This window comes from Pelodiscus sinensis, chromosome 17, assembly GCF_052426305.1.
Source record: "Pelodiscus sinensis isolate ZL-2025 chromosome 17, ASM5242630v1, whole genome shotgun sequence".
NCBI classification, from domain to species: domain Eukaryota; kingdom Metazoa; phylum Chordata; order Testudines; family Trionychidae; genus Pelodiscus; species Pelodiscus sinensis.
In genome coordinates, this window is record NC_143068.1 from 7,107,868 (window position 1) to 7,132,852 (window position 24,985).

Genomic DNA, 24,985 nt, shown 5'->3' on the forward strand with positions numbered 1-24,985 from the left:
CTGATGGAGGTAAGTCATTGTCTGGGGACAGTCACAGTTTGGGGTGGGGGAAAGGGAGACTGTCAGGAAGAGCAAAGTGGAGTGGGAGTGGGAGGGAGCTCCTCCACTCACCCTGAATAGTTGGGGGGGGGTTCTGAGGAGGGGATTCCCGGGTGTTTGAGAGGGAAGGTGGGTGGTGGGTTCTCCTCCTAAGAGATAAGGCACCCCTTCTAACATTTTGTTGTCTGTCTCGTTCTGCAGGTGGTGAGGTCCATCAATTCGGAGCTGCTCAACAGGCTCGTCTGTCTACCAGATCTGGACAGCGTCATGGCCGGCTTTGCTGCCCTCGGCTTCCCGAATTGCGGAGGAGCGCTCGATGGGACACACATTGCAATCCGTGCACCGCCCCATCGAGCAGCCCAATTCATTAACAGAAAGGGCTACTTTTCTATGGTCCTCCAGGCCCTGGTCGACCATCGTGGCCAGTTTTCTGACATTTTTGTTGGGTGGTCAGGGCGGGGCACATGATGCCCGCATCTTCAGGAACTCGTACCTGTACCGGAGGCTTCAGGCAGGAACATTTTTCCCGCATCACAATTTTGCGGTTGGGGATGTGCACATGCCGGTGTGCATAGTGGCTGATGCCGCCTACCCCCTGATGCCGTGGTTGATGAAGCCCTACACTGGCCACCTGGATGGGAGCAAGGAGCGGTTTAATGCTCACCTTAACCGGGCTCGCAACCAGGTGGAATGTGCATTCGGACGTTTAAAAGGCAGATTCCGGTGCTTGCTCACACACCTAGACATGGGGGAGAGCAACATCCCTGAGGTGGTGGCTGCGTGTTGCGTTCTCCATAACCTGGTGGAGAGGAAAGGGGAGGCCTTCCTACCAGGGTGGGGTACAGGTGCTGATGGCCAGGAGAGGCACTTTGCCCAGCCCCGGACAGCTGCCATCCGCCAGCTGTTGGCATACGGGAGGCCCTACGGGAGCAATTCTCAAGTGGAGGCCACTGACTCTACTGAGGGGCTTCTGCCTGGGGACTGGGCCCTGGCCCAATAGAAGCTTTCCTCCACAACCCATCTCCTGACCCTGTTTGGACAAATCATTAACACCAGGGTTTGTCTCAAAATAATATGTTCTGTTTAATTTTTTTAAATATCTCTCAAAAAATAGTATAACTGTTGCAAACATAAAAAAACTTTTGCTCATTTTTGATGTTGACAAAACTATGTACAATAAACATCTTGTTGAACCCTTTCTTTGTGATTTAACTGGGGTGATGGGGGTGCTTGAAACCTGTAGGGGGGGAAGGTGACTTGAAACCTGGAGGGGGGGAAGGGGACTTGAAACCTGGAGGGGGGGAAGGGGATCAGGTTGCACGGTGCTTGCCTGATTTCCCTCTCCTGCCTGGGCCTCATGTTCGGGGTCCACCATGGCCACGGGATCGGGTGGTACACCTGTCGGTTGGCTGGCTGGGGTGCTCTTGGGATGTGGAGGCCTGGAAGAGAGGAGGGCCGGGGGAGAGAGGGGCTGGGGAACTGGGGGGACTGGGGGAGAGGGAGGTCCAAGGGGGGAAAGGGATGCTGTTGTGGAAGGGGGGTTTGGTGGGGCGGGGTCATGGGGTGCTGGAGGAGCAGGACCAGGCACAGGAGCAGGCAAGCCGCAGACCTCCCTGAGAGTGGCAGTCAGGGACGTGCGCTGCTGGACCAGCTCCTCCATCAGCCGGTCACGCCACCGATCCTCTGCCTCTGCCCTCTCTCTCAGGATGGAGTTGAGGTCCTGCACGGCCTCCACGTGCTGCCTCAGGATGTCCGCATAGACACGCCTGTGTCTGCAGCTCCCATGTCCCCGAGATGGAGATGGAGGTGGGGCTGGGGTGCTGCGGCCCTCTTGCACGGCTGGTCCGGCTGTGGAGGAAAAGAAGAAGACACAATCAGTCCTAAAAAACTGGACTCTGTAGCACTTAAAATACTAACAGGATGGTTTATTAGGGGATGAGCTTTCGTGGGCCAGACCCACTTCCTCAGATCAGAGTAACACGGCTACAGTTCTATCACAATCAGTCATGTGTGCAACAGCTGTCCAAAAGGGCATGCCCTCTCCTTGAGACAGGGGAATCAGACATTGTGAAGGTTACACTGTGTGTGACCTGGGCATCAGCCTGAGCATGACAAGTTTCCCTTGTGCATCACCCACTGTGCACCCACCTACCTCCCCCCCCCCGGTGTTACACAACCTCACTGCACTCACCTGCTGCTTCCTCTCCTGCGCCAGATGACACCTGGGAGGCCTCTGGGGTCTGGGTGACTGGCTCCAGGGTGAGGGTCGCCGTCTCCGCACTGTCCTCCTCCTCTGGCACCATGTCCCCATCTCCAGACTGCTCTGGTCCTCCTCTGGAGCGTCCACCACAGGGTCTGCCAATCCTGACTGGACAAACCGCCATGGTGTGTGTGCTTCTCCACTGCCACCCAGGATCTGGTCCAGCTCGCTGTAGTAAGGGCAGTAGTAGGGGGCTGCCCCAGAACGGGAGCTCTCCTCCCTGGCCTTGACGTACCCTTGCCACAGCTCTTTTACTTTGGAGCGCACCTGGTCCTGGGTGTGGGGGTAGTGGCCCTTCTGGGCCAGGGCCTCTGCCATGCGGCCATAAATGTCGGCATTTCGCTGCCGGCTTTTGAGGGCCTGTAAGGCCTCCTCCTCTCCCCAGAGCTCCAGAAGGGTCTTGAGCTCTGGGCCAGACCAGGATGGTGCCCGGCGTTTGGAGCCCCTGGCTGGGTCCCCAGAAGGCTCTGTGGAAGGGCCAGGAGGGTCTTGAGCCTGGGACATGCTGCAGCAAAGTAGCCGTGTGCTCTGGCTCCTTTGCTGCAACAAGTGGCTGTGAGGGTGCCTGTCCCTTTAAGAAATGGCTGCAGACAGGAACCAGAGACATGCAACCCATGCCCCAGATTGTCCACCAGGGCTTCTTCCTGGAGGCCAATATTTTCGAAAGAATGGCCTCCCCACGTCCACACTCACTTATTTTCGACGGATCTCCGTCGAAAAAGGCGTTCTTCCTCGTGGAATGAGGAGTACCGCCGTCGAAAGAAAAGCCGTGTTCTTTCGATTTAATTTCGAAAGAACGCGGCTGTAGTCTAGACACAGGGGAAGTTTTTTTGAAAAAACCCCTGAGTCTGGACACAGCCCTAGTGAAATAGTTTTTCCTATTATCCAACCTAGATCTCTCAACCTGTAACTTAAGACCATTGCTCCTTGTTCTGCCATCTGTCACTACTGTGAACAACCTTTCTCCATCCTCTTTGGAACCTTCCTTCAGGAAGTTGAAGGCTGCTATCAGATCCCCCCTCGCTCTACTCTTCTGTAGACTCTTCTGTAGATCCCTCAGTATCTCCTCATAGGTCATGCGCTCCATCCCCCTAATCATTTTGGTCGCTCTCCGCTGGACCCTCTCCAATGCATCCACATTCTTTCTATAGTGGGGGCCCCAGAACTGGACACAATACTCCAGATGTGGCCTCATCAGAGCTGAATAAAGGGGAATAATCACTTCTCTGGATCTGCTGGCAATGTTCCTCTTAATGCAACCTAATATGCCATTAGTCTTCTTGGCTACAAGGGCACACTGTTGACTCATATCCAGCTTCTGATCCAATGTAATCCCTAGGTCCTTTTCTGCAGAACTGCTACTTAGCCAGCATGTACCAATGCTTGGGATTCTTCGGTCCCAAGTGCAGGACTCTACACTTGCCCTTCTTGAAACTCATGAGATTTCTTTTGGCCCAATCCTCTAATCTGTCCAGGTCACTCTGGACCCTCTTCCTGCCTTCCAGCTTATCTACCCCTCCCCCTAGCTTAGTGTCATCTGCAAACTTGCTAAGGGCGCAATCCATCCCCTTGTCCAGGTCATTAATAAAGATGTTGAACAAAACTGATCCTAGAACTGATCCTTGGAGCACTCCGCTAGAAAGCAACCTCCAGTCTGACATCGAGCAATTGATCACTACCCTAGTCAGCTTTCTATCCACCTTATAGTCCATTTATCCAATCCATATTCCCTTAACTTGCTGGCAAGAATATTGTGGGAGACCGTATCAAAAGCTTTGCTAAAGTCAAGGTATATCACATCCACTGACTTTCTCATATCCGCAGAGCCAGTTATCTCATTATAGAAGCTAATCAGATTGGTCAGGCATGACTTGCACTTTGTGAATCCATGTTGACTATTCCTGATCACTTTCCCCTCTTCCAAGTGCTTCAAAATGGATTCCTTGGGGATCCCCTCCATGATTTTTCCGGAGACTGATGGAGTTCCACAGAAGGCTGTGCGCTACATGAAGAAAAACTTCTTTTTGTTTGTTATTTATTAATTTCATCTAGTGACCCCCCCCCCCCCAGTTCCTAATGATTCCTAACATTCTGTTCGCTTTTTTGACTGCCGCTGCACATTGAGTGGATGTTTTCAGAGAACTATCCACAATGACTTCAAGATCTCTCTTGAGTGATTGCTAAATTAATCCCCATCATTTTATGTGTGTAGTTGGGATTATTTTTTCCAGTGTGCATTACTTTGCATTTATCAGCATTAAAGTTCATTTCCCGTCACCTAGTTGCCCAATCACTTAATTTCGTGAAATCCTTTTTAAGCGCTTCACAGTCTGATTTGTTCTTAACTATCTTGACCAGTTTCATGTCATCTGCAAAGTTTGCCACCTCGCTATGTACCCCTTTCTCCAAATCATTTATAAATAGGTTAAATAGGATTGGTCCCAGTATGGACCGTTGGGGGACACCACTAGTTACCTCTCTCCAGTCTGAAAATTGACCATGTATTCTTATCTTTTGTTTCCTGTTCTTTAACCAGTTATCAATCCATGAGAGGACCTTCCCTCTTATCCCATGACAACTAACTTATTTAAGAGCCTTTTGGTGAGGTACCTTGTTAAAAGGTTTCTATAAATCAAAGTTCACTATATCCACTGGATCCCTCTTGTCCACATGCTTGTTGACCCTTTCAAAGAACTCCGATAGATTAGTAAGGCATGATTTCCCTTTACTGAAACCATGTTGACTTTTCCACAACAAAGTATGTTCATCTCTGTCTGACAATTCTATTCTTTAGTATAGTTTCAACTAATTTGCCCGGTACTGATGTTAGATTTAACAGTCTGTAATTGCCAGGATAACCTCTGGAGCCCTTTTTAAATATTGGCATCACATTAGCTATCTTCCAGTCATTAGGTACGGAAGGTGATTTCAAAGATAGGTTACAAATCACAGTTAGTAGTTCCCTAATTTCCCATTTGAGTCCTTTCAGAACTCTTGGGTGAATGCCATCTGGTCCCAGTGACTTGTTACTGATAAGTGTATCAATTTTTTCCAAAGCCTCACCCTTTTCCCCTCTGCTGCCATGTCTCCCACCCTCCTCTCATCCCATGTGCTTCCCTGGAACTGCTGCTACCTCCCACCTATTACCCCACCCCTCACCTTCCTGCAGTCCCAGCTCCAGTCTCGGCATATGGGCAGGCTGTGTGGCAAGTGGCTGCCCTGTGTGCCGAGACTGGAGCAGGGGCCACAGTGCTTTTTTTAGTACCGTGGCCCAGGCTCCAGCTCTGGCAGCTGCCACTACATAGTTCCGCCCCATGAAGCAGCTGGGGCCACAGCTGTGGGATTTTGCTGAGGGGATGGGTGGGACTGAAATCCTTTGTCTGTGCCTGAACAAGTGTGCAGCTTACAGGGAACACTGGTTAGGTCCATTAATACTTATTAGCCAAAATGAGTAGGAATGATGTCCCTAGTCTCTGTTTGTCAGGAGCTGGAAAAGGATGAGAGGAGAAGGCTCACTTGATGATTACCTATTTCTGTTCACTCACTCTGGGGCATCTGGCATTGGCCACTGTTGGCAGACAGGATACAGGGCTAGATGGACCTCTGGTCTGACCCAGTATGGCCATTCTTATGTTAGGTGATCTCAAAGCCATACAAAGATACAATCCCTTGGCAGGCTATGGCAAAATATTTTGTCTGCTTCCTGGTTCCAGTCACTTTCTCCCAGGGTGAATGGGGGCCAGGATAGCTGAGAACACCGGCTAGATTATCTAACCTTGTTTGAGCCACTTTGCATTGTTCAGGAGGTCAAAATTACCATGCTGTGTCACTCCAGATGGCCTGCTATGAATTTCCCCTATTATAGGGGAGCTCGCAGCTAGTGTAGCTGGCCTCTGTACAACAGTTGTCCCCCATTCTGTCAGGAGTGGGCATGTCGGGGCTCAGAGGAGGTGTGCTGGGGGCAGAGCAGTGCATGTCTGCACTTCGCCTGTTCTTAACTGACCTTTAGCCTTTCATGATCTAGTGTAACATACACTAAGGCAGTGGTCACCAGCCAGTAGATCGGGATCTACTGGTAGATCTTGGAGCCTCAGACAAGTGATCCTGACTGGTCTGGCGGGGAGGCTAACGTGCCAGCACTTCAGCGGCCCTGCTGCTCCTGCCGAGCCATCCACTAGGAGCCTCCTGCTTGTGGTGCAGGGTGAGGGAGACAGAGGTAAGGGGGCGCTGATGTCACTGAACCCTTCTCCTGTACCCCATCTTCACACAGTGAGGAGGGTGGGGCGTCGGAGACGGGGCTGGCAGGGGTATTTGGGTTTCAGGTAGATCCTGGACTGACAAATTCAAAAAATGATCTTGTGCTTAAAAAGGTTGGAGACCACTGCACTAAGGCTAGGACATCTTTAACATCAGGAAGCAGTACTTGGCTCTCTGTGCTTGATTGCACAGCATATTTTGGCTCAAGAGAGGACACAGGACATAATATTCACCCTTTTGAGGGAAACAACATCATGTACCAATATTGACTTCTCTGGCCACTCAGGAATGTGTGCTGGTTGGCAGTGTGGGAAGTCACACCCAGCTTCATTCTTCGCTTATCCAGTGGCCTTCCCACTCATCCAATGCCTTGTATGCTCCTTCTTCAGTTCTCATAATACTGCCTTCTGTACATACACCTTCTGCACATTGCCCTCTGTTCTCCCCTCATGGCTTTCTCATGTGTACCTTTTCTCTTTTTAGCAAACTCTGCTTTTTCATTCTTTATCTCTCTGCCAACCCGCCCCTCTGCTCTCAAGATGTGCTGCAGGGGGAGATGATGCATCTGAAATGGTCGCTGAGGCTTCTTTTTGTACTGTGTGTGTTTATGATAATCCCCTCATTCCACCTCCAGCCCTATTGATGCAATAGCCTCCTTTTCTTCTGGTTGCAAAAAATTGCACATTCATTGTGGAGGAAATTAACACCTCAAAGCAAACTATAATTAGGAATTCTTCAATTTGGTTTATGCTTTTTCAATTAGGCCCTCTATAATTTTAATCATGGGAACATTAACGTGTTTCTGGAATTTATAGACCTGTGGCATAATTAAGTCCTGAATTTTAAAAGCTACAACAGCAGAGCACAGCTTACTCATTTTCCCTTTCATTTGCATTTGTATGCTACCAACAACTGTTGAGGGAGCACCTGCTATTATCAGTAAGTCCACTTCCCTGTAGCAGGGGCAAGAGGAAATCAAGGTAGCACAGAACAAAGGCCACACCCCCCATCTCTAACTGTAGTCTACTGTCTTGATTCAAAGCATAACTTAGCAGTTGTAGCAAACCTGTGCACCACTCTGAGATGGGAACATCTGCCAAAGGCTAAATGACCACAGTAGGCCAGGAGAGCCTTTGTATTGTCTTCAATGGGCTTTGCCTCCAGGATTGAGAGTCTCACAATTATTTCACTTGTCATTGATGTGAAATTTGAAACCAAGTTATGCAGCTCACATGTAGCCCCATGTGGGCTAATGAAGAGTTTGTTTAAACTAGGAACCATGAAACAACTGTAGAAACTGCTTTTATGAATGAGTAGCCTCTCAAATTGGCAATTGTAGTCAACAAGCTCTCTTTGTTTTACCAATTGACAGCTGAATGAGAGAAAATGACCACCAATCTGTGATTCCCAATTTAAAGTTCTGATTTAATTAACTCTTGGATTGCTGGAATTTAACCTCACAGTTTACCTGGGTGACATGAAAGATTTATGCCCAATACTCATCTCAAATGATTCTCCAGACTTTATAAAAAATGCTACAAAACGCTATGCTAACAAAACTTCAATGTACAGTTAATAAAATAGATTCTGACATAGAATATCATTTCTGTGTGATTTAATTCAGTGGCTCTCAACCTTCCCAGACTACAGTACCTGTTTCAGGAGTCTGATTTGTCATGTGTACCCCCAAGTTACACCTTACTTAAACACTACTTGCTTACAAAATCAGACATCAAATTACAAGGACAGGGGCAGCAAACAGGGAGTTTTGAGAGGGAGTTCTCCAGGGAAATGAGGAGCAAATACAGGGCCCTTGAAGTGAGTGTGTCTGCAGTGTGTGTTTGTGGGTTACTTGCTGTGTGCTGAGCTTGTGTTTGTCTGTTTGTCTGTTTGAAGGAGCGTGTGCTATGGCAATTGGAAGCTGTGAGCTTCTAAAGGTTTGAAATCTAGAAGCCTTTGTTAATTCGCTGAGCCTTAGTCAAGGGGCAGGGCTATCAGGAAGGCCAGGACTTATAAAGCAGTGAGTCAGCGACCAGGCAGCTTTGCGAATGGGGGCAACAAACAGGGAGTTTTGAGAGGGAGTTGGGAAGGGGAGTGGGAAGGGTCCAAGGTACACTTGCTATTCTTTATAGTTTAATTTAAAGGTTTTAATCATAACTTCCTGATTTAACTAGAAACCCTATCAATAACCTAGGTAGCTGTAGAAGAGAATGCAGGCAGAAGCTCACCAGCAGAGTGGGGGCTATCCTGTTTATTGCACTCAGTGTAGCATGCATGATTACCTGCCCTATGGGCGGGTGGCATAGGTGTGCATTCGGTACAAGGAGCTTCTGGCCCTCAGAGACTGCATGTGGGCTTTGGAGGCCAGAATGGCTCAACTGGAGGAGCTGAGGGAGGCAGAGAAGTACAGTAATTCCTCATTTAACACTATAGATGCATTTTGAAAATGTTTGTGCGAAGCAAAAACGTACTATGCAGGGTCAATTTTCCCATTAAAAATAATGGAAAAGGCAGGGGTTGCATGTCATGTGGAGGTGGCAAAGTCAATTTTTTCTTGGTGCTGGGTCGTCAACATCAACATTAGGTATCTAGCAACACATGATAACTAGCAACACAAGTCACTGCGGTTTGTTAAAACACAAAGATAAACACGTGAGTGAGCGGAGGAGTGCTGTGACCAGGTGTATTCATCTGCTCATGCGTATTACCACTGTTTTCACCAACTTACACCACCATGTGAAGTAGTCTGCCACTTGATTATTTTTGTGTTATTTTGGGAACAGTCGTGTTATTCAAAAAATGTTCCCTAAAAAAATCATGCTATTGCGAAAACGTGTTAAGCGGACACGTGTTAAATGAGTAATTATTGTATGTAGATGAGGCTTTCCAGGACACTGTAGAATTGTCCCTCCTCCGGTCAGACAGCCTCTGTGCTGTTAAGGAAGATGAAAGTCTCAGGGAATGAGAGCAGTCAATGGGAGCAGAGGGAAACCTTTCCATAGTTGGGACCATCCTTCCAGATGTTGGGGTATCCTCTCACACTTAGGTTACCTCTCTGGGGGAGGGAACTTCAGTCAGTAGGAAAAGGCAGGTGTTAGTAATGGGAGATTTGATCATTAAAAATGTTGATAGCTGGGTTTGCCTGGTGCAAAAGTTGCGGATCTCTCGAGGCATCTCGATAAACATATGTGTAGTGCTGGGGAGGAGCCGGTGGTCGTGGTACATGTAGGTACCTATGACATAGAGAAGGGTAGCAGAGATGTCCTGGAGGTCAAATTTAGGCTGCTAGGAAAAAGACTGAAATCCAGGACCTCTATGGTGGCATTCTCAGAAATGCTTCCAGTTCCACGCGCAGGGCCAGGTAGGCAGGCAGAGCTTCAGAGTCTCAATACGTGGATGAGACGATGGTGTAGGGAGGAGGGGTTTAGATTTATAAGGAACTGGGGAAACTTTTGGGATAGAGGGAGCCTATAAAGGAAGGATGGGCTCCACCTAAGCCAAAGTGGATCCAAACTGCTGGCACTTAACATTAAAAAGGGCACAGAAAAGTTTTTAAACTAAAAGATGAGGGAAAGACAATTGGTGCAGAGGAGCACGTGGATCAGACAGAGAAGTCTCTTAGAGGAGTGTCTATTGATAGAGATTCTCTACGTTTTAGTCAGGAAGAGAGGATGGAAGAAGATAAAGTATGGGCCATATCAGATGAAAAACATTAATAAAACAGAATCTGACACATCAAAAAAGGGCAGACAAATTAACAGTGACAAGTTTTTAAAGAGCTTGTACACAAATGCTAGACGTCTAAAAAATAAGATGGGTGAACTACAGTGCCTCGTGTTAAAGGAGAATACTTATATAATAGGCATCACAGAAACCTGGTGGAGTGAGGACAATCAATGGCACACAATCATCCCAGAGTATAAAATATATCGGCAGGACAGAACAGGTCGTGTGGGTGGGGGATGGCACTACATGTGCAAGAAAATTTAGAATCAAATGAAATAAAGATCTTAAATGAATCAACATGTTCCATAGAATCGCTATGGATAGTAATTCCCTGCTCTAATAAGAATATAACAGGAGGGCTCTATTATCGACCACCTGACCAGAACAGTAATAGTGACTATAAAATGCAGAGGGAGATTAGAGAGCCTATCAAAATAAAGAACTCAATAATAGTGGCAGATTTCAACTATCCCCATACTGACTGGGTACGTGTCACCTCAGGACAAGATGAAGAAACAAAATTTCTTGATATTTTAAATGACTGCTTCTTGGAGCAGCTGGTACAGGAACCCACAAAGGGAGAGGCAATTCTCAATTTAGTCCTGAGTGGCACGCAGGATCTGGTCCAAGAGGTAACCATAACAGGATCACTTGGAAATAGTGACCATAATATAATAACATTTAAGATTCCTGTGGTGGGAAGAACACCTCAGCAGCCCAACACACAAGGCATTTAATTTCAAAAAGGGGAATTATGCAAAAATGAGGAGGCTAGTTAAACAGAAATTAAAAGGTACAGTGACTAAAGTAAAATCCCTGCAAGCTGCATGGACACTTTTCAAAGACACCATAATAGAGGCCCAACTTAAATGTATACCCCAAATTAAAAAACATAGTAGAAGAACTATGTTGTGGTTTAACAAGCGTGTGAAAGAAGCCAGTTTTCGTGTCTGTTTGTCCATCTGTGAGTCTGTGAGTCTGTTCAATAACTTCTCCTATATGGTACGATCTAGGACTTTTCAGAACTTAAAGCAAGAAGCACAGTCTGGTTGTGCCAGGACAATGGGATATGCATGTAATGTGATTGCTTCTCAAATGGAAAGGGAGATCTGTGAGAGCAGGGACAGTTCTACTCCAGAATGAGAACAGGAGGAGTGCAAGCAAGTGTGCAGCTGCCACCCCAACTGCTCCATAGAGCTGCCCTAGCTTCCCTTTCTGATTTTTTAACCACATTCAAAGATCCCTATGAAAGAGATGGTATGCAGATCATGTAGCATAAAACAGCCATATTTATAAAGACTGCTAAATAGACTAAGGCTATGAAATGACTTGTTCAGGGACTCAGATGAAGAGTACCAGATCAGAATTTTCATCTATGACACCCACTATCCAACCTTTCTGAGGCGAAAATATAATGGTTCTGTGGAGATTAAAATCCCAAGGGAACATACTCAGTTATACAATACTATACATATAAACTCAGAACCATTAGATTTATTTGGTAAATGTTGATTTCACCATACTCACAGAAACCAATGACAAAAAATTTCATTAATATCAATTACAATTGACAAATAATCAAATTTAGAAAAACGTTGCTTGTAGAACTTATCAGAGTTTGATTTAAGCATATTTAATTTGTATATTTTAACATGGAATGTCAACAATTTGCATTTTGACAGTTATAAATCCTTAACTTTTTGAATCGTGTCTATTGCCATTAAATAAATTATTGTCTGTCCCCTATAACTGCTAACTACTATGAATATTTGAGTCGAATTTTTTTGAAAAATAGTTACAATCCATAATTTTGCATAATTTTAAAACTGAATAGAAAATATTATGGAACATAGATTAAAAATAAGCATCAATATTACCCATTGAACTTATCTAATCTATGTATATATTTTAGAGAGTTTGTGCTTCTGTCTGTCTGGCCATAAGTCCGTCCGTCCATCTATCTGTGAGTCCGTTTGTTCAAGAACTCTGCCTAAATGGTAAGAACTAGGACCATCAACTTTGGTAGGCAGCTTCCTCTTATCCTAACTTAACACAAAGTTAGGGCTTGGTTGTGCCAGGAAAGTGGGATGTGCCTGGAAATAGAGGGAAGGATCTGAGAGTAGGTACAGTTGTGCTCTGCAATGATCACTGGGGCAGTGAGTGCGGGGACACTTAGACTATGTCTACACTGCAACACTATTTTGGGATACTGGAATATCCTGTGTCTTCACAGCAAGCCCATTATTTCAGGCTCACTATTCTGACGTCTCTGTGTACCTCATTCTACAAGGAGTAAGGGACATTTCAGAATAGCGGGTTGTTTCAAAATTTGGTAGTGTGGAGACAAAATAAGCTATTGTGAAATAGCAACAAAATAAGATACGCAATTTGCATAGTTCAAATTGCTTAACTTATTTTGAGTTACGGTGCAGTGTAGATGCATTCTTACACTGCAGAGTGATCACTGGGGGACAGCTGCATCAGGAAGAGGGTAAGTAGCTGGGGCTGGGGCTTTCCATTTTGCTGGCCACTGGCCATGGGTAAGGGGCCCCCGTCTCCAAAGCCCTCCCCTGCAGAGCTCTGGCTGTGCTGCTCTGGCCCTGGCAGCAGCAGAGCTGGCAGCAGCTAGAGAGCTCCAGGGGGCAGGGCAGCATGGACTATGAGGAGAGGGACCTCCCCTGCTCTGGCAAATTCCCCTGTTCAGGACCAGTAAGGTCCCAAGGGTGCCAGACAAGGGGGCTGTGTCTACATTGGCACCCTTTTCCAGAAAAGGGGTACTAATGAGACCAGTCGGAATTGCAAATGCCGTGGGGGATTTAAATATCCCTCGCGGTATTTGGATGAACATGGCTGCCACTTTTTTCCAGCTCGGGGCTTTGCCGGAGAAAAGCGCCAGTCTAGACGGGATCTTTCGGAAAATAAGCCTTTTCCGGAAGATCCCTTATTCCTGATTTTAAGAGGAATAAGGGATCTTCCAGAAAAGGCTTTATTTTCCGAAAGATCCCGTCTAGATTGGCGCTTTTCTCCGGCAAAGCCCTGAGCCGGAAAAAAGCGGCAGCCATGTTCATGCAAATACCATCGGGGATATTTAAATCCCCCACGGCATTTGCAATTCCTACTGGTCTCATTAGCATCCCTTTTCCGGAAAAGGGTGCCAATGTAGACACAGCCGGGAAGTCCAACCTATACTGAAGGTGATTTTGAATTTAGTTAATTTTAATTCTAAATGAAACTGATATACACTGAACCCTTGTTTGAAATAACTTACGTATGATTTTTTTTAGGCTACACTAAATTCTCTGTACTCCAGCTAAACTCCAGCAGACCAGACTTAACAAACACCAAGTAATTTATGAGACTACATCATCTGTGTATTAGTTTTAATTACATACTCACAGGCTTCCTCTCAAAAGCCACAGAGGCAATGATAAAAAGAATGATTAAATGATTATGTCTGTAACCACAAGGGTACCTCTACACAGCACCCTTACTTCAAAATAAGTTATGCAATTTGCGCTACACAAATTGTGTAGCTTATTTCAAGGCTATTTCAAAATAGCTAATTTCAAAATTTGACACTGTCTATACAGTGCCAAATTTCAAAATAAAGTGCTATTCCAACAAGTCCTTTAATTCTCGTGGAATGAGGGTAACAGGGACGCTGGTATAGTGCACACGTTATTTCTAAATGTATTTAGAAATAAAGGGCATGTTTAAAAATATGGATTTGCTATTTCGAGATACTTCCGGTATCCTGAAATAGCCCCGCTGTCTAGACATAGCTTAACTATGTGGTTACTACTTAAATCTCCACAATAGACACATGTGTAATAGAAATCTGTAAACCTGGAAAAAAAGGCCTATATATAAAAAGTTCAGTAGAATCTGTCATACTGGATCAACCAATGAGTCATCTGCTTGTGTGCCCTGGAAATAGTCAGTACTGGAAGCTTGAGAAGAAGGTGTATGGAAACCCCTTTATGCACCATTATCACCACCACTTAGAGAAAGTTTCTTCCTAACCCAGTAGTTTTGCTTTTAAGGACCATTTTGGTTTAGGATGGGTATGGAGATTGGTAGTTCCAGGAGGGAGTGTGATTTGGGTAGGTGGAGCAATGCCTACTAGACAGCTAAGGAGCATAGCCACCTTGCCAGCCTGCTCCATGACATAGGATCCACTGACTAGTTGTGAAGAAATGAGCTTATAACTCTTCACCTTTGGACAAGCCTTGTATGTACCTTGTGCTTTTCAAATAAAAGGAGTGAGATGTGCTACAGGTGCAGGAAGGGTTCCCCAATGGCACAAGCAAACCCCAAATGATCAAACAGTACCACTTCACTTAATTAGGCACCACTAGCATGCAAATAAACAAAGACATACTTCAATGAGATCAGGGCCCTGCTATGTTAGAAACAGTACCTTCACACAGTGAGGGTTTGTCTACACTACCACCTTAGTTCGAACTAGGGTGGTTAATGTAGGTAACCGAAGTTGCAAATGAAGCCTGGGATTTGAATTTCCCGGGCTTCATTTGCATATTGCCGGGCGCCGCCATTTTTAAATGTCCGCTAGTTCGGACTCCGTGCCCGCGGCTACACGCGGCACGGAGTAGGTAGTTCGGATTAGGCTTCCTATTCTGAACTACCGTTACTCCTCATGCAACGAGGTGTACCGGTAGTTCAGAATAGGAAGCCTAATCCGAACTACCTACTCCGTGCCGCGTGTAGCCGCGGGCACGGAGTCCGAACTAGCGGACATTTAAAAATGGCGGCGCCCGGCAATATGCAAATGAAGCCTGGGAAATTCAAATCCCAGGCTTCATTTGCAACTTCGGTTGCCTACATTAACCACCATAGTTCGAACTAGGGTGGTAGTGTAGACACACCCTAACAGACTCTGCTCTAAAAATACTTACAATGTATCTCCTTTAAGTTCCAATTACTTAATTGCCATGAAAATACCTTTCTAACAGAGGAAACAAACACAGAGGGACACATGGCTAAGCAATGAAAGATACTTACATGCAGCCTGTTTACAGAAGTTAATACAAAGCTAGCATTCTCTCTCGAGGCCCAACCCGTATTCCACTTTTTCTTAAAGCTATCTATAAGTCAAGACAACGAGGGTCCTTATAGCAGGTAAGTCTATCACTCAGGTTTAGCATGTACATATTTTTCTCATTGCAAATTAATGTATAATAGAGACTACAATATAACAGAAAACATACTGAAAATTCATAGAAATGGCATGGGAAAAATTTTGTAATGGACTTATTTTCTGAAAAAAGACATTATTCACAGAATGTAGTAAAATGAAGTAAATTGGGCTTTGAGGAAAAATTGCAAGACTGTTCAATAAAAAGGCAATATAACAACACTCTTAAGGCAGCAGGTGGTAAAATTAAATATAAGAACATTCCCCTGAATAAAAACCAAAACTGTGAAAATACACTGTTCTCCGTCAACACAGGAACCAGAATGGATTCAGATAGTGGAATCTTAATTCTAGTCATGTCTCGAACACAAGAGATGAGAGTTAGAAAGTTAAAATGAGTACCACAGGAATATTGAAAAGGTTAACAGAGACCAGATTAACAAGTGAAGCATAGAGAAAGGATCTACCCAAAGTCTTCACTTAGGCATATCGAGGAATTTATCTGAGAAAAATGCTACTCATTATAGACTTGACCATTGACACATGTAACACATTTAATTAAATCAAGTAACTGCAAAATTTGCAAATTAATTCAGATTACCTTTGTTTAAACAGAGGCGAGGTCAACTTTTCAAAAAAGACTATTAATGGCATTCATAAGCCCAAATCACTTGAGAAAATGGGACTTGGTGTTTTTGAAAATGTGCCCAAGGAGTCTATTTTCAATTGCATATAACAAAAGGCTTGTGAGACCTCCAGATCAAAGTAAGTTATTAGAAGGGACTGGGCTGTTGAGTTGCTTTTAGGCCAGGTCTACACTACCAGAGAATGCCAACCTAAGATATGTAACTCCAGCTACAAGAATAGCACAGCTGGAGTCAGTGTACCTTAGGTTGAATTTCTGCTGTGTCCCCACTGTGGGAGTTCGTACCAGGATCGACAGGGGCACCATCAATGGTTGATTTAGTGGATCCTTACTCGACTCATTAAATAAAACGCTTGGAGATCAATCTCCATACTGCTGATCTCGAGGTAAATGAAGACAAGCCTTTGGAGAAGTGTTTTTGTGAATTTGGCTCAGTTTTTTGTGTACAAATATCACAATAGCAACCACCAGAAGCAGTACTAAGTCACACCTTAGACAGTCTTGGTTAGGATTATGCAGACATACAGAATGAAATGAATGAAATAAATGGGATTTCTCTACAACAATGACACAGGGTGTGTCTACACAGCACCCTTACCTCAAAATAAGGTACGCAACTTATTTCAAAATAGGTTATTTTGAAATTTGGTGCTGTCTGCACAATGACAAATTTTGAAATAAAGTATTATTCCAAAACATCCCTTATCCCTCATGCAATGAAGTTTACAGGGACGTCAGAATAGTGAGCCCATTATACAGTGGAGTCTGGATTAACTGGTAATCCGACACTCCGCTTTATCAGACCCTGCAGCTCCCGGGGACTTTGTCCCCGGCAGCTGCAGGGTCGGATACAGTGCAGGCCAAGAGAACGGCCCCGTTTGCTGCCCCGTCGTTCTCTAGGAGAAGCTGCTACTGCTGCTGCTGCTGCTGCTGCTGCCTGGAAGTGTCCTGGCAGCAGCGGCAGCAGCAGCTTCTCCTAGAAAGCAAGGGAACAGCTGATTCTGCTCCTGCGGGCGACGTCCCCCGCAGGAGAGGCATCAGTTGTTTCCTTGCTCTCTAGGAGAAGCTGCTGCTGCTGCTGCTCCTGCCTGGAAGCGTGCCGGTAGCAGTGGCAGCAGCAGCAGCAGCAGCAGCTTCTCCTAGAGAGCAAGGGAACAGCTGATGCCGCTCCTGCTTGGAAGCGTCCCGGCAGGAGTGGCAGCAGCTGCTCCTAGAGAGCAATGCAACAGCTGATGCTGCTCTGCGGGGACCTCGTCCCCAGCAGGAGTGGCATCAGCTGTTCCGTTACTCTTTACAGTAGAATCTGTATCATCCGACATATTCAGTAATCTGACCAGGTGTCGGTCCTGTTTAGGTCGTATGATAGGGACTCGACTGTATTTCGATATAACAGGCTTGCTCTTAAGATGCAGCATAGCTATTTTGGGATACCAAGGTAGACATAGTCACAGTGGGAGAATTAGAGACACTACTTAGAAAACTGTAGTTTTCTGTGCTGAAACAGCATGAAGATCACTTAAAGAACACACTTTTTTAAAGGCATCTGTACACACACACTCAGTTCCAACATTGCACAGCTCTCCAAAGCAAGTTTCTCTTTCTCAGGGATTCTGGGAACGTGGTCTGCAATGTCACAACTCTAGTACAAGAATGTGTGTGGTTTTCTGCTCACAAATACTTTTGTGAGTGGAATCTCAATTTGCCTAAAACAGCAGGCCAGGAGCATAAGCCTCATCTCACTGTAGTCTGATCTCACTCAGTTCTGGGAATCAGGATAGGTGCTTACATCAGATGGTGGATTGGGAGCAGCAGCTGCCATTATAACATGAAGGCATGAGAAGTCTAGTTGGATCCAGATGCTGAACTAGGACCTAAACAAGTTTTAAGGGTCCTTGGGGTATTTCTAGCACCATTTACAAATCGAAAGACCTTTTCCATAAGTAGTATGAGTGTGGCTGTAGAAGCCTGATGCCCTGCTAACCTTGGCAAGGTGATGCTAAAGACCCATGTTCACTGTACATAATTCTACACATCATTGCTCCAATCCCGAAAATGTGTCTGGAGGGGTTACTACAGTAACAATAACACTAATCTTTTCCTAAGCTTAACTTCGGGATGTAAATAGGTGTGGGTATTTGTAAGGGGTTCTGAGAGGTGGAATTTACAGCACTTGGAGGTACCTTTTACTGACCATACATCCATAACAGCCACATTATCAGACATGAATGACCCGTGTGTGCATGGCTTGGGGCATGAAAAGAAAAAGAGAGAAATGAAATGAGGAAACTTTTACCTGACAGGTGCGCCACGGGACTGTGCAGGCTTCAACATGACTGTGATGGTAGTGTCAGTTTCATTCAAGGGGGAATCCGTGTCATATTCAGGCATAGATGGTGCTGTGGCAGAACAGAGACCAATATGTAAATTATCCACTAGATTTTGTGTTTATTTTTTTTTCAGGGGTGATGGCAAAATAACATGAATGACTCTTTGAGTCTGGGTAGCATTTTTCACCTGAGATGTTGAAATACTTTGCAAACATTAAGGGTATGTCTAGACTACATGGCTCCCTCGACGGAGCCATTAGATGAGTTTACTAGACATAGGAAAATGAAGTGGCGATTTAAATAACCGCCGCTTCATTTACATCAAAATGGCTGCGGTGTTGTGCCGATCAGCAGTTTGGCGGCAAAGTGGGACAATTTGGACGTGCCGCAGTCGACAAGGAAAACCTTTGTCGACTGCTCCGGTAAACCTCATTTCATGAGGCATACCGGAGCGGTCGACAAAGGCTTCCCTTGCTTCCCTTGTCGACCGCGGCGCATCCAGACTGCCCCGCTGTGCCGCCAAACAGCTGATCGGCACAGCGCGGCGGTTATTTAAATTGTCGCTTCATTTTCCTATGTCTAGTAAACTCATCTACATGGCTCCGTCGAGGGAGCTATGTAGTCTAGACATATCCTAACGGTGGAATTTTCAAAGCTGTTTAAAAGATTTGGACACCCACATCTCTTTAAAAAGTAATTGGAATTGGACTTCAGCATCCCTCTTTAGTTAAGTAAGCCACAGCACTCCTATGAAAATGGCATTGCTTTCTACATTTTCACATGGAGAGCCACACAGAGGGTAAGTGATTAACACAGTGTGTCAACAACACAACTGAGATCAAAGCCATTCTCCTGCATTTATAATACATTTGCAACACCTGAGATGCAACTTTCCCAGTTTAGGCTTTCCCAGTCTAGACTGCCACGCTGTGCCAGATCAGCTGATTGTCATTTTATTATTTAAATCCCCACTTCATTGACTATGTCGAGTAAATTACTTTACATGGCTCCGTTGATGCACCCAAAGAGATACCTATGCAAGTCATTTTTTCTTGCTTTATTAATTTGCTCGCTCTGGATCTACAAAGGACAAACTAAAGCCAGGTCTCTTCCCTTTTCCCACAATGCCATACCTGAAATTTTAGTGGCAATCCGTGTTGTGATGGGAGGTCCAAAACCTTTCACAGTGCTGGCTTTGATGGTGAACGAATAGGTAGTCCCTGGATATAGCCCTACAAAGAGGTGGTGAGTTTCATTCCTTAATTTGAAAATCTTTCCCCTCTGGCTGGATAAGTCAGCTCTGGGATCCAAGGACCCAACAGCCTTGTATGTAATCTGCAAATAAAGAACAGATAGAGTCAGGATGATTGCACTGACATCAGGATTGTCAGGCTAAAACCAGATGTGCTTTCATTATCTTCTGTGAATGTTTTTTTATTAGGATGCTGGAGATGCAAGCATAATGTTTTGCCCACAGTTTTACTTAATAGAGGGCCTGGTTCTTCCCTTCCATTACCAACAGGCACAAACTGAATTACAAAGTGAATGATCAGGTTTGTTTGGTTTTTTTAAAGAAATCTCTTAATTTCTTCATCCCCATTAAATTTGGCCGCACAATTGTAATGAATATTTCTGGTATAATTCCCTCTCTCTCCTCCATGATGTGAAATAACTCATGGGAAAATTTCCCATCAAGTATTTTTTTTCCTGCCAGCTAATGCCCTGATCAAAAGCCAGTTGAAGCTACTGAGAGTCTTTCTGTTGACTTCAATTGGCTTTGGATCATTCTCTAAAAGAGAGAGAATTCCTGAACCAGAGAGAATATCCTTTTAAGAACATGAAATAAATACTCCCCTCTCTTATACAAATTCCCCCCCCCTTTCCTGTGTTTTTGAGACTGCTTCAGACTGGTTTTTTTCTAGTTCTGTCCTTGGTTTTTGGGATTTGTATATGAGTGCTGTCCCGGATTTCAAGCTCAGAGAGTTAGCAGTTGGGTCTGGATCCAGACAGATATTCATGAATACATATATTGCCAGTGATAACATATCTTTAGAGAAATACAAGCCCAAAGCATACCTTTGAAATTCAGTCTGAGTTCCATTATGCCTACCAGTGGCAATTCTGTTGATATACAGACATTGGCGGTAAAACTCATGACTTATTTACCATCTGATTCCTTCTCTATGTTTCAAATTCAATTGAAAGGAAGCTCAATTTCAACTGAGCTGTCAATATAATATACTATGCTCTACTGCTCCCCTAACCTTTCCTGATATTACAGGATCCTCACTTATTTGTAATGAAACACTATGAATAAATCAATGTATGTTAATATAACAAGTCTTTAATTTTTTATGAATGTCTTCATGAGAATCTAATTCTTGGCTTTGCCAGAAGAAGCCTTTGAAAATTCTAAGATCCTTGTATCCTGGCAGAAAAAAACTTTTATTTTGAAGAAAAAACAAATATGTAATGTAAAAAAGGGAGAATCATATAACAGGCTGGGAAACAGAGGCCTATGCTTACTGACAACATGCAGAAACAATAAATCACACTGTTATTTAGGCAGAGGAAGATCACGAAAGAGAGCTGATACCCAAAGAATAGAGGGATTAAAAGGAAGACGAAAGAATTCAACTAGGGTCCATAATGATACAGAGCAGCAAGAATTGAGGGAAGTGGCACCATCAAAAGCAGCTCCGTTAAATCAGCTTGTCCATATTCTCAATTTAAATTCACTGTTTTACAAAGGAACTAAATCAGTAATTCTCAAACTTTTTGGCCTGTGGACCACCAGGCTCAATGTAAACATTTCTGCGGACCACCAGTTGTTAATGGAAACGTACGGTTAATTACATAATTACACCCGAGCTATTTTGCTAGTGCTGCAGCTAGGGAGACTGGTTTAATATAAATTCTTAAAGAGTATGTCTGCACTGAAAAGTTAATTTGAAATAACAGCTGTTATTTCAAATTAATTTCAATACCATCTATACATGCAAACTGCTATTTCAAATTTGCGCTTAATTCGAATGTGGTAAACCTCATTCTACGAGGAGTAACGCCAAATTCGAAATAGCTAATTCGAAATACAGGCAGTCCCTGGGTTACATCAATCCGACTTACGTCGGATCCCTAGTTACAAACGGGGGGAGGGGGGCGCAGCTAGTGCGGGGTGCCTCCCCCACTGTCGCCGCCTCCGGCGGCACGGGGGGCACTTCCCCCCAGCAGACCAGGGAGACGCGGCGCTAGCGCTCCCTCCCCCCAGCAGACCAGGGAGACGCGGAGCGGCTTTTCTCGCCGCGGAGGACGCAGGTCTGCTGGGGGGAACAAGACACCAGCTAAAAGGGGGCACCCCAGAGCGGAAAAATTAATTTCCTAGGGAACAGCAGGAGTAGCAGGCAGAGAGACTCATTGTGTTACAGTCCCCACCTTGGGAGCAACAGCTCTTTCCCTCTTCAGCACTAGAGCTGCAAGTATCTTGTTAGAGTCACGTGAAATTAACAAGTCCCTTCCAGCCGGGCAGAGATGAAGCTGAAAAATTCCCCAGTGGTGTGGGTGGGTAAGAATGGGGAGGAGCAGGACAGAAGGGAAGAGGGGATAAGCCCCAACCCCACACCCTGGCTGGAGCGGAGCAGGGTAAGCCCCGAGGAGATGGGTCTGGTTACAAAGTGGGTGAGTGGACAATGAGGACCCACCTGTGGCTAAACTCCTGTTCCCAACACAGAATTTTTCTTTAAAATTAATCCTGTGGATAAATTCACACACACACTTCACAGGAAGGGATTTCCATTTTCTGCTCAGCAGAATACAACAGCAGCTTTGATTGTATCAATATTTCACTGTGCTCTCCAATGACTATTGATTACACTTAATACCCATTTCACTGAACCATCTGTAGCAAATTCTATTTGGAACAGTAATATGCATTGAATAAACTTTTTTTAGTTATAAAAAACAAAGATTCTGACTATTAAATGAATAACTGGGATCTTTCAGGTACCTCAAAAGGAAGATTTGGATATAGCATGAAACACTGAAACTTATGATCAATTTTTAATTAAAATATCAACCAAAAAAAACCTTTATATCAAAACAGTATGGCTGTGTCTACATTGGCACCCTTTTCCGGAAAAGGGATGCTAATGAGACCAGTCGGAATTGCAAATCCGCGGGGGATTTAAATATTCCCCGCGGCATTTGCATGAACATGGCTGCCACTTTTTTCCGGCTCGGGGTTTTGCCGGAGAAAAGCGCCAGTCTAGACGGGATCTTGCGGAAAATAAACCCTTTTCCGGAAGATCCCTTATTCCTACTTTCAAGTAGGATTTAAATATCCCCTGCGGCAGCCATGTTCATGCAAATGCCGCGGGGGATATTTAAATCCCCCGCAGCATTTGCAATTCTGACTGGTCTCATTAGCATCCCTTTTCCGGAAAAGGGTGCCAATGTAGACACTGCCTATGTGTTTTTCTTAGAATAAGGAAGTTGTATGAGAATCAGGGTCTTTTCCACCTAACTCCAGCTCCTTGTCCCCCCCCAAAATATGTACCAGTTCCGACTTGCATACAAATTCAACTTAAGAACAAACCTACAGTCCCTATCTTGTATGTAACCTGGGGACTGCCTGTAAGTGCTGTGTAGACACTTAATTCGAATTAGCTGGCCTCCAGCCCTTCCCAGTTTCCCCTGGTCGCCACTCTGGGCCAAACCAGGAAAACTCCTCTCCTCTCCCCCAGCCCTGGAGCCCTTAAAGGGGTAGACTCTGGTCAGACGGCACGTGCCAGAGCCAGGACTGCCAGCAGTCTCTGCCCCTGACCCAGTGGCCCCAGGATGAGCCAGGCAGCCACTGCCAGCCAGCCACCCCCGCCCAGTCCCCCAGCACCCAGGGGCCAGTCAGGGGCCGTAGACACCGCGCTCCTGCCTGGACTGGTGTGGAGATCATGGACCTCATAGAGGTTTGGGGGCAGGTCCCCAATGTCCATGAACTCCGCACCAGGAGGAGGAACGCGACCGTCTATGGCCACATAGCCGCCACCATGGCCCAGAAAGGCCATAGGTGCACCCAGGAACAGGTGCACCTGAAAATTAAAGAGCTGTGGCAGGGGTTAGCCAGGGCCATCAGGGGCGGCGCCACAGCAGGGGTGACACCTGCCTCTACTTCCCCGCCCTCGACCGCATCCTGGGGGGTGGAACGGTCCATGTCACCCTAGGGGGCAGCAAGCCGGGACCAGAGGGCCCTGACCCAGGCGTGGCAGAGGTGCCAGCACGCAGGGTGCCATGCCAGCTGGACCCCCAAGCTGTCCCAGCACCGGAGTCAGAAGGGTCGTCAGTGGAGGCCACACCAGGTAAGTGCCATCACTGTCCCCTACCTGGGGCGGGGAAGGAGACAACGGACCACACGTGTGGGCCATGACTCCCACGGATCACGCAGCCCCATGTGCACGTGCGGGCAAGTGCCATGCCACCCTTGGGCAAGTGGCTCCAGCTGCCTGCCACACAGGGGCCGTGGCCTGATAACCACACACACGTGTGAAGAGACCTGACATACTCCCGACCCCGGGGGAGACCCAGCAGGACGCCCTCCCTTCACATGCCCCCTCTACAAAGAGGCAGTGGACATCTCCCCACCGCCTCGGCCTCACTATACACAGCACAGGGGCATTGGTGCAGTCTTGGGGCAGCTCCAGGGAGAGCCAGACATCCCAGTCCCGGGGAGTGCCAGACATCCCGACCAAGGCCTCTGTGCAAGCACATCGGCTCTGACGGTGCAGGGCACAGTTGCCCTCACCTCGTAGGGGGTGCTGGGCATCAGGAGTCGTTTCTCTTTGGAATAGTTTCAGCTATTGCAGATTGAGGATGTGGACAAGGTACTTGGAGGAAGGGGGGCTAGGGAGGGATAAGTGGAAGAATGTGAGGGAGGAATGGGGCACGAGCCCCCGGTGGGGAGTACCGGGGTAGCTCGGAGGGCTCCTCGGGGTGGACACTCTTCTATAGGGCCTCTTGAATCCTGACAGCCCCCCGATGGACCCCCCCCAGATGGCAGCCTGCAGCAAGTGCAGCTGGACTGATGGCAACGACCCCACGAGACGCACCGGCATGCCCAGGGGCAGCTCTGGCTTCATGTGGCCAAGTGCTGTGGTGTCCTGAGTGTGGGCACTCAGGGCACTCCAAGACAGGACTTCTTTGCTGTCCCTCATCAAGGTAGACAAGCAAGCAGGGAACCCTGAGAACTGTCTGTCCAGGATGGGGGTAGGGTCCCTTTAGGCATGGAGCTCAGTTACCCTCAGGCAGCAGGCCCACACACTAAGTCCTAACCTGATGCCCTGTTGGCGCTGGTTCCAGCCAGCCTTAACTTTGGTTCAGGGTCCACTCAGTGTGGACACACTATTTCAAAATAGCAAAATGCTATTTTGAAATAGTTTTTGTCTAGATGCATTATTTCAAATTAAGTTAATTTGAAATACTGTTGTAGTGTAGACATACCCAAAAAGATTAAGCACTTTACTTTTCTCATGTTAGTTTATCACATTTAATTTTAAATAAAGAAAAATATTAATTTATGTCCAACACAA

The 24,985-nt window shown here is 46.0% G+C and overlaps 2 protein-coding genes across 5 annotated transcripts in view; both read right to left on the minus strand.

The window, feature by feature from the left end:
- PTPRT (protein tyrosine phosphatase receptor type T) overlaps positions 1–24,985 on the minus strand; it is a 1,034,103-nt gene that overhangs the window by 241,315 nt on the left and 767,803 nt on the right. For all 4 annotated transcript variants that reach the window (XM_075901353.2, XM_075901347.2, XM_075901351.2 and 1 more), the window contains 2 exons: positions 19,544–19,745; positions 18,377–18,479 (listed from right to left, as the gene is read on the minus strand). In XM_075901353.2, the coding sequence (XP_075757468.2) occupies positions 18,377–18,479; positions 19,544–19,745 (305 nt within the window). The remainder of the gene's footprint in view (positions 1–18,376; positions 18,480–19,543; positions 19,746–24,985) is intronic.
- Positions 1,515–4,206, minus strand: LOC142818867 (uncharacterized). The gene is made up of 2 exons (XM_075901355.2): positions 2,231–4,206; positions 1,515–1,887 (listed from the first exon to the last, which is right to left on the minus strand). The coding sequence occupies exons 1-2, from the start codon at positions 2,801–2,803 to the stop codon at positions 1,783–1,785; spliced, it is 678 nt and encodes a 225-aa protein (XP_075757470.1). The 5' UTR covers positions 2,804–4,206; the 3' UTR covers positions 1,515–1,782.

Bases quoted from the DNA above. Each gene is read 5' to 3' on its own strand.
- LOC142818867 (XM_075901355.2), bottom strand. From the start codon at position 2,803: ATGTCCCAGGCTCAAGACCCTCCTGGCCCTTCCACAGAGCCTTCTGGG. The intron at 1,888-2,230 runs GTGAGTGCAGTG...TTTCCTCCACAG, and splicing joins CGCAGGAGAGGAAGCAGCAG to CCGGACCAGCCGTGCAAGAG.